The sequence below is a fragment of the Dama dama genome, chromosome 10 (genome assembly GCF_033118175.1).
Source record: "Dama dama isolate Ldn47 chromosome 10, ASM3311817v1, whole genome shotgun sequence".
Lineage (NCBI taxonomy): Eukaryota > Metazoa > Chordata > Mammalia > Artiodactyla > Cervidae > Dama > Dama dama.
In genome coordinates this window covers 35,742,222-35,759,239 of record NC_083690.1, presented here as the reverse complement: position 1 = coordinate 35,759,239, position 17,018 = coordinate 35,742,222, and the positions used below count along the sequence as shown (strand labels likewise).

General features: G+C 58.9%; 1 protein-coding gene across 1 annotated transcript; it reads right to left on the bottom strand.

Moving 5' to 3' along the window:
* Positions 1-1,835: 1,835 nt before the first annotated feature.
* On the bottom strand, positions 1,836-10,255 carry MYL10 (myosin light chain 10). Its single transcript, XM_061152294.1, has 6 exons — positions 10,142-10,255; positions 9,964-10,039; positions 9,090-9,194; positions 4,927-5,005; positions 2,286-2,334; positions 1,836-2,026 (listed from the first exon to the last, which is right to left on the bottom strand). Exons 1-6 carry the CDS (start codon positions 10,178-10,180, stop codon positions 1,928-1,930), a joined length of 447 nt encoding a protein of 148 aa, XP_061008277.1. The 5' UTR covers positions 10,181-10,255; the 3' UTR covers positions 1,836-1,927.
* Positions 10,256-17,018: the final 6,763 nt, after the last annotated feature.

Genomic DNA, 17,018 nt, shown 5'->3' with positions numbered 1-17,018 from the left:
GTGGAAGAATGGATGAGCAAAGCAACGGCTCCCAGTCTCCCATCCTGAGCTGCTCGGAGCCCCTCTGGCCTCGCCAGTGGCCACCCCGTGTCCTCGTGGAGCCTGGCGGTGCAGGGTCCCGCAGGCTTGCTGTGACGGAGCAGGGCCGCCCCCGCCTGCCAGGCGGGTGAGCAGGTGCCCAGGGCTCCCGCTCCCTCCCAAAACTTGGCTTTCACCTGCTTCCTGGGGACACAAACAGGTCTGACGGGTTCCTCAGCAGGCAGTGGCGGCAGCCGGCAGCGGAGTCCTTGGTTTCCAGGAAAGTCAGACTCTTCAAGAGCAGAGGGATCAAGGCCTGGGGGAGGGAGGGCGCTTTCTGGAATGTTCCTCCCCCTCCAACTGGGACATCCCCAACCATGCTCCCAGACCTTGCTCCTTGGGTCCAGCTCCTGGGAGTCCCAGGCTTATAGGGGGTCACCTCTCTTCCCACCTCCCCCGGGGGGAAGGTGGGGGAGGGTCGAGGAAAAGGACCTTGTTGAGACCCCGAATTCAGTCCCTGCCCCCATGTCCCGCTGCATGGGGTCACAGGGGGTAGAGCTTACGGGTGCGGGCTCAGAGCCATGCTGTCCGGGTCCCAGCTCTGCCGTTGATCTTGTCACCTACCTCCTTTTTGTTTTCCATTTTGGTGGTGGTTGTTGTTTAGTCGCTAAGCCGAATCTGACTTTTCTGCGACCCCACGGACTATAGCCCACCAGGCTCCTCTGTCCATAGGATTTCCCAGGCAAGAATACTGGAGTAGGTTGCATTTCTTCCTCCAGAGGGTCGTCCTGACCTAGGGATGGAACCCAGGTCTCCTGTATTGGCAGGTGGGTTCCTTACCACTGAACCACCTGAGAAGCTCAGTTTTGGTTGTCATCGTTCCCTAATCGATGTGTAGGATATTTTTTTTCAAGTATATTCAGGATTTAAGATCTTTGTAAATATCTATTTTGGGGGACATTTATTTGTTTCTCTATTTACTTAATTGGTTGAACTGGGTCTTAGTTGCCACACTCGGGTTATTTTAGTTACAGCATGTGAACTCTTAGTTGAGGCAGGAGGGCTCCAGTTCTCTGACCAGGGGTGGAACCTGGGCCCCCTGCATCGGGAGTGAGAAGTCTTAGCCACTGGACCTCCAGGGAAGTCCTTGTCGATGTCTGTTGTTGCCAGTATCTTCTCCAGCCTGGGCCTCGCCCTTACAGGCTCTTTGCAGTGTCCTTTGCTGAACGGAAGTTTTCAGCTGGAGGCCCAATTTCTGCCCTTTTATTATATGGTGGGTGTTATGTGTGCCATGTTCAAGAAATCTTTGCCCCCCCCCCCCCCACCCCGCCAAACATCCCTGGAGTCCACCTCCTCCTCTCCGCCTTCTCTGCTCTGTCTGGCTCCTAGCTGCCAGGTCTCTGCTGGCCCAGTCCCACCTCCTCCCCACTGTGTCCCCACCCCAATTCTTGCCCTCCTCACTGCACAATCTTCCCACCCCGGGACAGGGCTGGCTCCTCTCCGTGTCTCCAGGACTGGTACCAGGGCTGGCACGCACTAGGTGCTCAATAAAAGCTTCATAAATGAAGGCAGTGTCCCATGCCCCAGCTGGGGATCATTAAAACTGTCAATTAGTTCTAAACATCAGCTCATCAGGAACATTTGAGCAAAGCCAGGAAGTAAAAAGTTTTGGAAAAACCAACAGCATAGGAATGTTTCGCTTTCTCCCCAACCGGAGCATTAATCACGAGAACTCAGACCTTGTTAGCATTATTTATTCTTGCTTTTGCCCCTGACCCACAAGCCAGGGAGTCTTCTCTTTGCACACGTTGGCCGCTGGGGCTCCTCAAAGGCCACCCCTCCCGTCTCCAAGTATTTGCTGCCTTTGAATGGTGGGGGGTTTGGAGGAGGGGAGGGTCCGTGGTCTCGTCTAGTCCTTCTCTTCGCCATGCGTGATGACGTAACACAGGTTCCGGTAGTCCAGATTGCCACACACATCTGGCGGGAAAGCGGCAAACATCTGCTTGACCTGGGGAAGGGGCTGGGAGTCAGCCTGGACCAGGGCCAAGTGGGGGACAGAGCCAGGGGTCACCCAAGGGCGTCAGGCAGAATGTCACTCTCCTTTTAGCAGATGTGGCGGGGCACTAAGGCCAGGCCAACAGCCTCCCCCCACCCCATCCTGGTTCCCTTCCAAGGAGTCAGGGGGAAACCACGTCAGCAGACCCCTGAAGACTGAGCGCTTCCCAGGAACGCTTGGTCGGCAGGTGCCCTGAAAAGCTTGTGCTTACCTCCTCCTCACTGAACCGGTCTGCCTGCGTCATGAGCTTCTCTTTGATGCTGCTCGAGGGAGAGAAAGGGTCACCTTCAGGGAAGGAGGGAAAGGACCGCTCTGTGTGTGGACACACAGACCCTGAGGGGGATGGCCCAGCAGGACACCAGCCGGGCCCAGCCCTGCGCCCCCAGCTGGCCGTGTGGCCTCAGGCGACCACTTCAGCTCACAGCTTCCTCTGTAACCTGGGCTCTCCTCTTTGCATCAGGGGAGAGCCCAGTGAAATAACCTGGGGGCCCCAACAGGACTGTGGTGGCCACTCCGACGTTGCACTGTGCACGCTCTAGGTACAGATTGTGTGTGTGGTTGCTGCATCATGTTTGACTCTTTGCGGCCCTAAGGACCGTCTAGCCCGCCAGTCTCCTCTGTCCATGGGATTCTCCAGGCAAGAATACTGGAGCCGGTTGGTTGCCGTTTCCTCCTCCAGGGGATCTTCCCAGGTTACAGAGGAGAGCCTCTTTGCCCTGGTTCTAGACATGCTACTTCTTCAGCTTGTGGTTTTTGCTGACATCTGTAAGGTGCTTTGGAGCGTGATGGTGCTTGCACTCAGCCAAGAGGCGGGAAGGTTACCCAGCTCCGTGTCTTCCTGGGCCTGCCCAGGTCTCCTTTGCACCTCCCAGCTCTGGGAAGTGAGCACTTTCATGCCCCTTTTGCAGAGAGGTTCAGGAGGGGTACTGATTTGCAGTCGTGGGGGGCCTGTGCCCCTGAGTGGTCAGGGAGAGCAGCTGCCCACGGTGGGTCAGGCCTGCCCGAGGGACTGGAGAAGTGGCCCGAGGTGGGATGTTTGAAGCTGTGGGGGAGGGCCTGGTGCCCCCAGGAGCTCGGCGTGAGGGGCGTGGGGGCGTGGGGGCGGGGCCGCGGGGCGCGGGGCGGGGCCAGAGGGCTGACCTGGGCTTTGAGGATCCGTGTGCCCCGCGATGCTACAGCCTCGGCCCCGCTGAGGACCGACGCACATTTTCCATTATTTATGTTACTACAGGACAGTCACAGTTTCCAGCTCTGCACGCCGGGGACTTTTCACAGACTCTGTCTCAACCAGAGCCTTCTCTGTGGTCTGCCTGGTGGGCAGCCATGTCTTTCGGGTCCCATAGCCTGGGGGTGGCAGCTTCAGGTCCCAAAACGGGGTACCCCAAGGGTTCCTCCCAGCCCTGACTTTGCTCTGGGAGTGAAGGTGGGTGCCAGGAGAGGGGTGGGTGGAGCCCACTCCAGAGGGTACCCCCAGTGCCTCCCCGAGGTCTCCAAGATGGGGGTGGGAACCTGGACTCTGAGGGCTGGGTGAACCAGAGGGCTGCAGCCTGGAGAAGTCCTCGGGAATACCTCCCCCACCCCTGAGGAGAGTGTGACTCAAAACTTAAGGGGGACGGGAGGACTGCAAGAATGTTTGGGGGACAATACATTGTCCCCCGCTTCCTCCCTGCTCCCCTGCCCTCTCCCGCCCCACCTCCATCACGTGCTGACGCTAATAGAAAGCAAAATTAGCCTCTAGCCGATGCCTGAAGCAACCTGGTAATTGGTCAGGAAGCCTGTGACTGAGGAAGAAATCTTGCCCGCCCAGGGCCACCCACAGGCCCACGGAGGCCGTGGAGGCCTGAAGGGACGGCCCAGAGGTTGGCTCAGAAGTCGGCTCAGCGTGTCAGCCCCTGGGCAGTGTGTCTGCCCGGCCCGCTTTGCCCGCAAGTCTTGGCTCTTTGCCCCGTGCCCCCGCCGGGCTGAGGCTCCCAGGCACAGCAAGCATCGGATCATTGCTCCCACGTTCAAGGACGCCAGCCCAGCGGCAGCCGGACAGCTGCCCACGATGGTCTCGCTCTCTCTGCAGCCCCAGCGGAGCTGGGTCCTTCCCATGGCTCCGCCTCCATCCCCGCCTCCGCTCGAGCTAACATCAGGCCCATTCCTCTCCCAACACCCTGGATTCCATCCGTGCTGGCCTCTTGTATTTCATTCGCCCAGCCGCTCCCCTCCTTCCATCCCTGTCAGCCAAGACCCTTGCGCAGCTGCAACCCTCTTTTCTCCTCCTCCAGGCTGGCCTCCCTGTTGCTCCCGCCTAACTCCTTCTTAGGCTCTCCCATGCCCCGCCCCGCCCCCCGCCCCCTGCCCCGCCCCCTCCCCCTGCTGCCCAGGGTCCAGGGCTGCCCCACACGGGCCCTGCCTACCTCTCTGTCCTCAGTCTCCCCTCCCTCCCATCCAGCCCTCCCCCCAGACAGCCCGCTCCTCCTAAACAGGCTGAGTCCTGGCTCTTCTCTCTCTGTGTTCCTGCATCTAGAATGTTCTCTGCTCCAGCCATGGCGATCCTCAGTCATCCTTCAGGGCCCACTTCTACCACCACCCCTTCTTCCCTCGCCACTGGGAAGTCCTCCCCTGGGGACTCCACATTCGCGGCACACTTCCCCACAAATGGAGACCCTGGAGGCCCAGGAAGCGGAAGAGAGATGAGGGATGGCTGAACTGGGCAGGGCAGTGGACTCCTGGCTCCTGGCCGGAACCTACCTGAGTTCTGGGCAGGAGAGGAGACTGGGCCATCACCCGCATATCCCTACCCCAGTCCATCTGTCCCCTGAGCCTCCGGGAAGACAACAACCAAAACAGAAGGCGGAGGAACTTACAAATCAGCCTTGACGAAACCTTTCCCTTCAGTGTCGAACACCTTGAAGGCGTGGAGAATGGTCTCCTCGGGGTCCGTCCCTAGAAGCAACACACACAGAATAAAGAGGACAGACAGCGGTTGGCACTGGGTCCCAGGGTCCCTTAGAGGCCAAGGGTTCAGGGAGCTTCTTCCCCAGCTTCTGGTCCACAGTGAGACCAGAGAGAAGAGAGTTTTCTGAGAACCAAGGAATAGTAACAGTAGCCAAGGACTCTGCACTGAGAACCAATCAGCTTGCACAGTTGTACGTGGAGTCCCCAGCTAGGCATTTGTTGTTCAGTCACTCAGTCGTGTCTGACTCTTTGCAACCCCATGGACTGCAGCACGCCTCACTATCTCTCACTCTCTCCGGGAGTTTGCCCAAGTTCATTTGCTAGGCATTTACTGCCTGCTTAACCCTCCTGACCACTGGCCCCATTTTACAGATGAAGAAACTGAGGCTCAGAGAGGCTAAGTGACTTGCCCAAGTTCTCACAACTGATGCCCTGTGATTAGGCTGCGGGTAAAGGAGAAAGAGCTCCTATCTGGGGGCTGTAGGCTCCGGCAGCAACATTGGAGGGGTCTGCGAGGTTATTTAGGCCAGAGGAGGGGCAGGTGGGCCAACAGGGTGGGTGGGGTGGAGGTGGGGGACTGGGAGAGGCAGAGTGCAACCAGAGCAGTTCCGGTTTTATCACGTTTATAGTGTGGGCTTTGGGGAAAGATGTCATAGAAGACGCGGTTCTGCTAACACAATGGGATTGAATACCCAGCCCCCTGGTGGTACAGATGGGAAAACTGAGGCCCAGAGGGAGGAAGCATCTCACCCAAGGTCTCAGGGACTGTGTGAATGGCCGCGGGTGATCTGGTAACCCTCACCTGGAGCTGTTTCCCCTCTATCACACTGCCCTCCCTGCTCACTGTGGGCCAAGGGCTGTCCCCTTCCTGCTTAAGACTCAGCTGTGTCATCAGTGAGATGGAGACCAAGGTGGGGTTTGCTGCCTGCCTCCCAGGACTGGTTAAGATAACGTGTCATTAATGGTAAAGGGCTTGCCAGACATTACTCTATCATGGCCACAAACACATCTGAGTACTCTGTGCCAAGTCCATCCTGCAGCTTCACCATTTAACCCTGTGGAACCCCAACACACCACACGTGGTAGATATTGATGTCTCCAGTTTGTCAAAGAGGACACTGAGGCTCAGAGAGGTTCTGTTGCTGGCCTGAGGTCTCTAGCTATAAGGGGAGGAAGGGTTTGAAGGCAACTGTTTGAACCTCCAAAGTCCCCCCGTTTGTTCTGCCCCTTTGTGTTCCTGATTCTCAGACTGGGTCAGGTCATCCGTGTCTCCCTGACCAGACTGGGTCAGGTCATCCATGTCTCCCCCATCAGACCGGGTCAGGTCATCCGTGTCTCCCCCATCAGACTGGGTCAGGTCATCCGTGTCTCCCCCATCAGATTGGGTCAGGTCATCCGTGTCTCCCCCATCAGACTGGATCAGGTCATCCGTGTCTCCCTCATCAGACTGGATCAGGTCATCCATGTACCCCATCAGTCCGGGTCAGGCCATCCGTGTGTCCCCCATCAGACTGGGTCAGGTCATCCATGTCTCCCCCATCAGATTGGGTCAGGGCCATCCTGGTCTCCCCCATCAGACTGGGTCAGGTCATGCATGTCTCCCCCATCAGATTGGGTCAGGGCCATCCAGGTCTCCCCCATCAGACTGGGTCAGGTCATCCATGTCTCCCCCATCAGATTGGGTCAGGGCCATCCTGGTCTCCCCCATCAGACTGGGTCAGGTCATGCATGTCTCCCCCATCAGACTGGGTCAGGTCATCTGTGTCTCCCTCGTCAGACTGGGTCAGGTCATCCGTGTCTCCCCCATCAGATTGGGTCAGGGCTGTCTGTGTCTCCCTTTAGGATCATCCAGGATAGGACAATGTCTGAGTCTCTCAACATTTCTGAGACTGGCCCTGAGTGACTGGGCTGGGTTTAGTGCTGGCCTGGTGGCCTGGGAGCTCCTGGAAGCAGAGGTGTGGGCCTCCCCTAGGCAGGGCGACAGAAAGCCAGTGTGCCCAGGTCAGAGGCTGAGCCTAGGGTCCGTCAGAGCCTGGCCTTGCAGGAGGAGGGGCTGGCCAAGGGATTGTGGTGAGGGGCCTGCTGTGTGGTCTCCACCTCCCTGGGTCTCTGGAGGGGCCTCTCTGCTGGGGCAGACTGGCTCTAGCCGGTCTTCCCGAGGACCAGCTATATGTGAACTCTCTGCCCTGGGCTCAGGCCCCGTGGCTGGACATTTACCACCTCCCAGCCCTCCTCCCCCGCCACCCCGCCCAGTGAGGGCCTCCACTCTGCCGACTGCAAACCTCATCCAGTGGGTGGCAGAGAGGCCGCCTCCCCTGGTCACTTCGTGGCAAAGTGTCCTCATCCCAGTTAGGCACGAGGCGGTGCCTGCCCAGCCCCCCAGCCCCTGTCCCTACCGCAGGCTCAGCCAAGCTTGCATGACAGGCTCAGCTGGAGCCCCAGCCGCGGCGCCCCTGTGAAAATGAGAAAAAGGTGCAGTCTGGGGTCAGAGCTCTTAGCTCAGTCACAGGCCGACACGCGTTCCGGGACTCACTTTGAAGTCACTGGCTGGAGTCACGCACGTCTTTCCCTGGGACTGGGCCCCGAGCCCTGCCCCCTGGACTCCTGCGCCCCTCGAGGAGGTGGCCATGGTCCCAGGAATAACCCCTCACAGCTGGCCAGAGGGGGGCCCAGTGGTGCTTCTCTGTCGACTGGACAGCACCAGGTGGCCGTGGGTTCAGCGGTGGCCCCCAGGTCCTCATGCCAAGAACCTGGAAATGTCTCTTGGAGAAAGGGCCTTTGCAGATGTAAAGAAAGGGTCTGGAGATGGAGTGACCATCCTGGTTCATCTAGATGGGCCGTAAAGCCAGTGACAAGTGTCCTTACGAGAGTGAGACGGAGGGAAACAGACAGAAGAGGAGGGCGCGGTGTGACTCCCTGAGGCAGAGATGAGAGCAAAGTGGCCACCAAAAGCCGGAAAAGAACAGGAAGGCATTCTCTCCTGGAGCTGCTCAATGGAGCCCAACCTGTCAGATTTCGGACTTCCAGATTCCAGAACTGAGGGAACACTTGGCTGGTTTTTTGAGCCATCAAGTTTGTCATCATTTGTTTCAGCATCCTCAGGAAACTGACACAAACCCTGTCTTACAGGCAGGAAACCACGGTGCAAAGAGCAGATAAACCTTGCCAAGGTCACCCTAAGGGTCAGTGGGGGGCCAGGTCTTCTTTTTTTCTATAATTAAAAAACATGTTTACAATTTTTTGGCCATGCCACAGAGTGTGTGGGATCCTAGTGCCCCAACCAAGGATCAAACCTGCGCCCCTTGGAAGGGCAGAGTCCTAACCACTGGACCACAGGGGAAGTCCGAGGAGACCAGGGCTTAAACCCAGATGGAGCTGAGGCCCAGGGAGGGTATCAGGCACAGACAGCCTGAGCGTGGGATGATGATAAGACCTACCCCTGAGGGCAGCCCCAGCCCTGGCTGGCCCTTCCTTCTGACCATGGAATCCCAGCCCAGGCCTGATGCCACATCTCAGGGGAGTGCAGTGGTTAGAGCTGGAGACGGGTCAGGGCTCCATTCCTGCCGCTTCGATCCTGGGACACCTGGGCAGGTGTGTGACCCATCTGAGCCTCAGCCTCCTCACCTATGAGTACTTCCCCAGAGAAGCACAGCCTTCCCGGGGCGGGGAGGGGGCCATGGCAGCTTCCGGGACCCCCAGCCCACCCGCCCCCAGTACCACCACCTCCTGTTGGCCGCAGGTGGTAAGACAGAGCACACAAGATGAACCCAGGGCCAGGAAGTTGAGACCAGGGTGGGGGCACTGTCCTGAGGGTGGGCAAAGAGCTTTCTTGCTAACTGTCCCCCTGGGCCCCTCACAGTCCCACAAATTGGGAGTCATGGCAATTACCCCACTCTGTGCTGTAGAGGCGGGATCTGGTGTGTGCACCCGGGTGTTGGTGTCCAGAGCCACACCATGCCCCCAGCTGGGGTGTGCGTTGGTGCAGGGCATGTGGGCACACGGGACCCCACCTACCCATGCCCACTCACCCATCCCCTCCTCGGGCTGCCCTTCTCCCTGGGGCCTCACTCACCCTTCAGCTTCTCCCCAAACATGGTCAGGAAGACGGTGAAGTTGATGGGCCCAGGGGCCTCCTTCACCATGGCCTCCAGCTCCTCGTTCTTTACATTGATGCGGCCTGGGGGAGGGGAAGGGTGGAGATACCCACACATACAGTGAGGGTCAAAGGGCACCCTGCCTGCAGGCAGCCCGGGAGCCCAGAGCTCAGGACCCCAGTGTCTTGCAGAATCTCCCAGCCCTACTGTCTCTCCCATCCCTCCACTCAGCCCTACCTAAGGCCCTGCCCACCGTTTGGTGGGGGGAGCCTCAGGATGGGGGCACATTTAGCCATGGGGTGCCTTCAGCCTCACCATCCCCCTGCCACCACCTCAGCCTCCCTGGAAGTGAGAGCAAGTTGGTGGTTATCCCCATTTTATAGATGAGGCAACTGAGGCCCAAAGAAGCTGCGGCACATTGGAGCGGAAGACCTGGGTCCCAGGGGCTCACGTGCTGTAGGAGGGATCCACTGGCTGCCTAGAGGTGAGGATTCTGGGATTCCCTGAGTCCCACCTCTGAGTGTCTCCAGCCTCTTCCTCCCCCCCAGCATGCCCCCCAACCCCCACTGCCCTGCTGACTCCTCCCCCACCCTTCCACTCCAGGCCTCTGCAGGGGCCACTCCTGTCCCTGAAATACCCACCTCCCTCCCCTGGCCAGTCCTCCTCTAACACTGGGGAGTCCTCCCTTGACCTTTCAGGCAGAGTCTGCCCTCCTGGGACCCCCCAGAGCACACCAGCCCCTCACACCCCCTGAACCAGCCACCCTGACCTGCCCGCAGCCACCCATTCTTTCTGAAAGGCCTGGACTCGGCTCTGTCCCAAGCCCCAGGCCTCCGGCTGCTGGTCACCCACCCAGGGCAGCAAAGGTGTCCCTCAGGTCCTCCTTGTCGATGAAGCCGTCCCGGTTCTGGTCCATGATGGTGAAGGCCTGGCAGAGACACGGCACTGAGCAGCCACCCACCCTCCTGCCCCAGCCACTCCCCAGAGGCCCCTGCTCCCTGCCAGGGGCTGTCCTCCCGCCCACTGTTACCTCGGCGACCTCAGTGGAGGCCGTCTGGCATCTGGTCATGAGAGTGATGGCCAGCTGGAGCTGGGCTCCTACTGTGCACCAGCACCCCCTGCTGCTTCCTGCCCATCCCTCATTTCATGCTTCCTGCAACCCCGTTTTACAGAGAGTGAAACCGAGGCGCAGAGAGAGGAAAGGCTTGCTGGAGGTCACACAGCAAAGACTCAGGGATAGAGGGGGGTGGGGCTGCCTGAGGACAGCTCATCACTTCTCGGGGGGCTAAGCTGCAGCCTGGCAGCCTCTAAGAGTGACATCACCACCCCCCGGGGACTGAGGGCTGACCCCACACCTAAAGGCTTTCCATGTGTCCCAGTAACCTCCCAAAGCCCCAGGGGCAGTTGACCGACCTCTTTAAACTCCTGGATCTGGGACTGATCGAACATGGAGAAGACATTGGAGCTGGCTCCTCCTTCCGCTTTTTTCCGGGCTCTTCTGGGTGCCTGTGAGGTTCCAGGTGAGGCTTTGCAGAAGCCCTTTTGTCGGGAGGTACCCCATTGCGGCACCCGACCCTCAGGCCCCGTCTCCTGAACGACCCTGCCCCCCACCCCTGGCAGGACCCCAGCAGAGACACCAGGCTCCTCATGAAGCCTTGCAGAGAAGCAGGGCATTTCCCAACCCCTGGCAAGGAGCCTGCAGAGCACCCACTCTGCAGGGTCACCCTGCTGCTTCCCACCCCGCCCCCGCCCCCGACTCCAGAAAGCAGGTGGTCAGCACCCGGCATGTGGAGCAGAGAGGGGTGTCTTTTCTAGCACCAGCCCCCACGTGGGGGGCCCCTCCTTTCCTGCCACCCTCCCCAGTGTTCAGGGTAACACCCAGGTCCCTCGGTCCCGCGAGGTCTGTCCCTTGCCCCGCTCCCAGAGCATCCCTCCCCCGACCTGGGTCCCCCACACCTGCTCTGCATACCTTGCTCTCCCATCATTTGCCTCTGACCTTCCCACTACCTGGGGCGCCTTCCCTGCCTTCCATCAGCAAGTAGCTTCATCCTTCAGGCCCAACTCCTCCACCACCGCCTCCGAGAAGCCTTTCCTGATCAACCTCAACCCAAGGCCAACTAAGAGCTCCCGCGGCCCCCACCCCCCCTCCCCCCCCGGTCTTGGGCTTCCATGCCCCCATAGCCCAGAGCACGCTGTCCTGCCACACATCCCTGGGTCTGTCCCATTGAAGGGAGTGGTGGGCTGCCTACCCCTACCCAGGGTCTGGCTCCAAGTGGGGGCTGGCTTGGAAAGTACTGCCCCAGAGCTCAGGGCCTGTCTTAGGGCAGCGGGTAGAGCAGGTGACCATCCTCGTGGAGGATGTCTGGCCAGACTTCCTGTCTCCACGTGTTTCTCTCGATGTCATGGTGCTGGAGAGTCCACTCTTGGGCCTTTGCTCTCTGTCCCCGAAGCCCTCCGTGGAACCTTTCCCTCAGCAGCCATCACTAGGGTCCCCATGTGCAAAGGAGCCCCAGACTCAGCTCATGATGGGGGAAAGGACAGCCAAGGCTTCACAAAAAAGGGGGAAGTGGAAGGGGAGCCCTCACAGAACCCCCACGCCCACTCCATCCTGGCCTGTACCACCCTCTGTGTCCAGCCCCTGCTACCCCACCCCGGAGCACGGGCTTCACTGGTACCCACCTCCGTGCCTGTGTGGTCCCCCCTCCCTCCCCTAGCTCATTCCAGTCCCCCCACCCTACGTCCCCACCCCCACCCTCACCCCCATCTCCCTGGGTCCCCAGGCTCACTTGAGGAGCCGCGCCTGGCTGACTTATAATTAGCTTTTACTGGGTCCTTTGTCTCCACTAATCCTTTGAAAGGGGGCTGGCAGGGGCAGCCAGGACGTTCTGATGCCGTAAAACCCCTGTAATATTTATAAATCCCTTCAGACATCATAAAGAAAAGAACCTCCCTGCAGAATTCATCTCACATAATTACAGATACATTTCCTTCTGATTAATAAAAGCAATCACTTCCGTCTGGGGGGGATATTCTGCCCTCGCTCTCCTCAGACCTCCCCCCTCGGCCACGGCATGACCTGCCCCGTCTCTCCCCACCCTTTCGTGTCATCTGGGGAAACGTCACACTACTGTGTGCCAGACCCTGTTCTAGAACCCTGAAAGGAAGGAAGGGGTTGTTTTTCTGCTACTGAACAGGCAAAACAGACCCAGGGCCCTGATCGGCCTTCTGATCTCCTAGCTGGAACCCCCCTTCCAGCCCAGCTGTCTTAGAAATTCCCTTTTATAATGTGTTTCAGAAGGGAATATCTCAGAGCAGAAGGTGGGTCACCCAGACCTGAGTTCTAATCCCTGCTTTGCTGCTCACAGCCTCTGTGATATTAACAAAATCAGCTTTCTGCCCCAAGTCTCCATTATAAAATGGATATTACGCCTCCCTCAGAGCATCTGGGCAGTTTCCCTGGTAGCTCAGCAGGTAAAGAATCAGCCTGCCATGCAGGAATCATTTGATTCCTGAGCTGGGAAGTTCCCCTGGAGAAGGGATTGGCTACCCACACCAGTATTCTTGGGCTTCCCTGGTGGCTCAGATGGTGAAGAATCCACCAGCAATGCAGGAGACCTGGGTTCGATCCCTGGGTTGGAAAGATTCCCTGGAGAAGGGAACAGCTACCCACTCCATTATTATGGCCTGGAGAATTCCATGGACAGAGGAGTCTGGCACGCTACAGTCCATGGGGTCTCAAAGAGTCAGACATGACTGAGAGACTTTCACTTTCAGAGCATCTGGACATTTTTCAGGTACCTGCTGACCCAGGTGCCCAGGCCCAGGGACCTGGAACTGAATCAGGCCCGGTTCTTGTACCCAAGGAGCTCACGGTCCAGCTGGGAGACAGACAATCGGTAGAGGGTGATGGAGGGAGAGAAGATGCTGAGATCTCAGAGAAGCCACTGTACCGCTGGGTACTTAGGGCAGACCTCCCGGAGGGGGTGACTTTCAGACTGAGGCTTGGCTGAGTTAGCATTTTCAGGTCAAAAAGGACTGATGAGAACGTGTGAAACGGAGGCATGAAAGGCCAGCCCCACTGAAGGCCCACAAGGAGCCCCAAGTGGCTGGAGCCCAGGGACAAGGGGCGGGCGGCAGGGCAGTCCCCACATGGCCTGAAGGACCCCGCAGCAAGGCCAGCAGCCCCCACGCCAGGCTCCATAGACTGGTGCCTAGAACAGCTGTCCTAGAGCAGCGACCCCAACCCCCACTAGGAAGCATGTTCAGAGCCCCTCTTCTGTCCTGAAACCTCCCAACCTGACCCACCCTGGCCCCCTCCACCCTCTTCTTCCTCACCTCCCCGCCTTTCACCTCAGCAGCAGGCCCCACCGAGTCCAGGAAAGCAGAGACCCCAGTCAGGATCCCCATAGATGGACTGGCCAGGAGCAAGGATCACATCAAGGGAGAAGAAGAGGTCAGGACCGAACACAACATCAAGGTCAAGGATGTCAGTGAGAGGGACAAGGTCAAGGTCAGGGTGAGTTCAGGCAATGAGGTGAAGGTCAGAATCACAAATGAAGTCAAGGTCACAGGATGAGGTCAGGGTCAGCAGGCAGGGCAGCGCCAGCCTACCATGGTCTGGAGGGTTCCCTCGAGCTGCGGCAGCGCTGGGGGAGCTCGGCGACGGCTCTTTAAATAGTGCTCCGGGGACGGACAACAGTTTGGAAGGTGACGAAGGACACAGTGGGGGCAGCCCTGCCAGGCACCTGTCTGGGGCCATTCAGAGTGGGTGGGATTGTGGGTTCCGGAGACCGTCTGAGCCACAAGGATCTCTACCAGTGGGGGGCCAACCGGATCTCTGCAGCCAAGGGCCCAAGGCCCAGGAAAGGGCTCCTGGCTGAGGACACACAGTAAGTTGAGGTCTGGAACCAGCTGGGAAGACTTGGCCTTGGACCACGCGTGTTCAGGAGAGCTCCCAAGACAGGGCCACCCACGCCAACTGGGGAAACTCTGGGCCGGATCACGGCCTGCCCCCTCAAGCTGTGTGACCCTGGGTGGGACACCGCCCTCTAGAAGGCTCAGTCCTCTTATATGAGAAGTGGGGAGGACATGACATGCCCGAGGTCAGCCCGCAGAGAGGGTTTCTGCATCAGCGTGGTCCCCAGGGGCCCCTCAACAGATAGGACTACCGCCCACATTACCAGGGAGTTGAGAAAGGAAAGAGACAAATGAGAAGAATGGAGGTGACTCTGGAGAGGGACAACTGAGAAATCACGTCCGCATCCATCCAGCCATACTCACACGTTGGGACGGGGCCCGTCCCCACCAGGCCTGGTCCAGCCCAAGAATTCCCCAGTTTGTGTGCCAAGCTGAGCCTGCACCTGCCCCTGGCGGGCCTCCCCTGTGTCCAGTGCCACCCGGCTGCCCGATCCGTCCTGCCAAGTCAGCCCCCGCCCAGGACCGCCACGTCTGATGGGCTGCCAGGGCCGGCAGTGCTGGGCTCAGGCCGCGAGCCCACCCACCCTCAGGCACAGGACAGCTTAACTGTCCCCGGAGCTGGCCGGAGGCCTCCAGGCCCCGGTACGGCTGATCCCCCATCCTGGGGAGGGACTGTGAGGACGGTGAAAACAACAAGTAGCTAACACTTGTAAAACACTGACAATCAAGCTATGTTCAAAAGCCTGTATCGTCACCCTGCCTCCTTTACCCCACATTCCAGGTGAGGAAACTGGGGCACACAGGGGTTAAATCACTCATCCGAGGCTGACCTCAGTGCTCCCCTCCCAGAGCCATCCGGACTGGCTGGCTCTGACCAGACACCTGACCTCTCCATCACCTCTAATGGAATTTTCTGCTCTGAGCTGAGGCCAGACCCTGCCATACTGGTCCCCTGGTTGGACAGGGACCAACCAGACGGGCCACAGGTGTCCAGCAGGTCAGGGTGAAAGGAAACCAGCTCTGGATGCAGAAGGTGGGATTCCAGTCCCTGCCGCATCTCGACCCACTGAGAGATGAGCAGTGTAAGCATTGCGGGTGCCTGTCCCTCCGTGGGCCTGAGCAGAGGGGCAGGTGGCCACTGTCTGTGCCAGCCCTGGGGGAGCAGCCCTTCCTGGCCTGCCCATAAGCCTTGCCCTGGAGCCTCCTGGCTTGGGACTTGCTGAGCGAGGAGAGATGATGCCATCCGGGGCTACCACCCCTGCTTCCTGCTGGCCAGAGGTGTCCCCGGGTCTCCTGCCTCCGGGGGCCACTGTCCAGGACCACTCAGGGGCTCCTGAGGACGCAGGACAGTCCTGAGCACGTGGAGAGCTGCCCAGCCTGCCGGGAGGGGGGACATGCAAGAGGGGATCGTGATGAAATGCGGAGTGAGTGATGGCAGAGTTTACAAGTGCTTAGCAAATGAGTCCCCACAGTTTCCCCCCTGGCCTCCTTCTCCTTCATATTATGAAAGCAGGACGAGCTGATCGGAAGTCTGGTGGAGACCATGGAAACCCTCGGGACAGATGGTCAGGAAACACTTGTCCCTGGGGTAGGGGAGTAGCAGGAGAAGTGTGGAGCATGCAGCGGTCCTGAGTAAGAGGAGCTCTGAGTTCTGCCCAGTCTGGGACCCTCACTCAGCAACACACAGACCCTCAGTTTTCCCCATCTGAGAAATGGTGCCAGCAACCTGGCCGCCTGGAAGCAGCCATCAGGCAGTCCAATGCCATGGGACGGAGGTGGGCTCTGGAGTCACTGGCAGAGTGCGCCCCCTCCCCGCCCACCATGGATGGAATTGTTGATGAAACTCACCATCTCAGTCCCCAGAGACAAAAAGTGCCACCACTGGGGCTTCCCTGGGAGGCCAATATGTTGGGATTCTGCGCTTCCACTTCTGGGGGCATTGGTTTGATTCCTGGTTTGTAGCCCATCAGGCTCCTCTGTCCATGGAATTCTCCAGGTAAGAATACTGGAGTGGGCTGCCATTTCCTTCTCCAGGGGATCTTCCCCACCCAGGGATCGAATCCAGGTCTCCTGCACTGCATGCAGATTCTTTACCATCTGAGCCCCCAGGGAAGCTCTAAGATCCTGCATACGAGATTTTAGTTGTCAATTTGAGTTGCCTTTGCTTGGTGGGGGGATGAGTTCCCCATCACAGGTGGTATGCAAGTAACAGCCACTTGATAGGGAAGTTACAAAAGACACTCAGCATCTAGCAGGGCTGGACTCAGAGGGCTGATGGATCCCCATTGTGCTATGATAGGCCAGCTGGGTAGAAGCCTCTCAGTGGGGCAGTCATGGTGAGGGAGAGGCAGGTTGCTCTTGCTCTGCAGAGTGGAGGTTGGAGACAAGGCCAAAAAAAAAAACAATGGCACCACCCATGCATTTAGAGGGGACATTTTGGGCTGGAACCCAATGAATTGGGCCATGAAGGATGAGGAGGGCACAGTGGGCATTGCTCTGGGAGGAGGGCAGATAAAGGTGTGGATGTCTCAGGGCACCCACAGAGCAGCTCAGATATGAAGGTGCTGAGTGAGCGGGGCCAGAGTCCGTTGGGAGAGGGAAGGAGAAGGGGCAGGGCTGCTCAGTGGTGACATCCCAACCATTAAGAGGTGACCTCGAGGGCCCAAGCAGGACTCAGCAAAGAGTCCCCAGACCTGGCTTGGGGCTCCCTCTTCTCTTGGTTTAGGGAGACTCTTGGCTGACTGGGTAGCCGAGTCCTGCCCTTTCTCCTTCAGCAGCCTTCAAACCCTCGGTATTTTTACAGCAGGACGCTGTGGCCACAGGCCCCTTGAACGGGGTGCCTCTCCCGTGCTTCTGCAGACGGAGCACGCTCGCCTGCCTTCTTGGCCGCAGCTATAAAACAGGCAGGAGGCATCCTGGGAGATATTCTTCTTTGCTTTGAAGGCTTCCTAGTCTTTCCTAAGTGGCTCCAAATTAGAGGAAGGCTCCAG

What these genes read in the sequence shown, in the direction of transcription:
- MYL10 (XM_061152294.1), bottom strand. Translation starts at nt 10,180, where the DNA reads ATGACCAGATGCCAGACGGCCTCCACTGAGGTCGCCGAG. An exon ending in CCTCCACTGAGGTCGCCGAG is followed by an intron (nt 10,040 to 10,141) that starts GTAACAGTGGGC and finishes TGTCTCTGCCAG; the next exon opens with GCCTTCACCATCATGGACCA. An exon ending in GTTTGGGGAGAAGCTGAAGG is followed by an intron (nt 5,006 to 9,089) that starts GTGAGTGAGGCC and finishes TGTTGCTTCTAG; the next exon opens with GGACGGACCCCGAGGAGACC.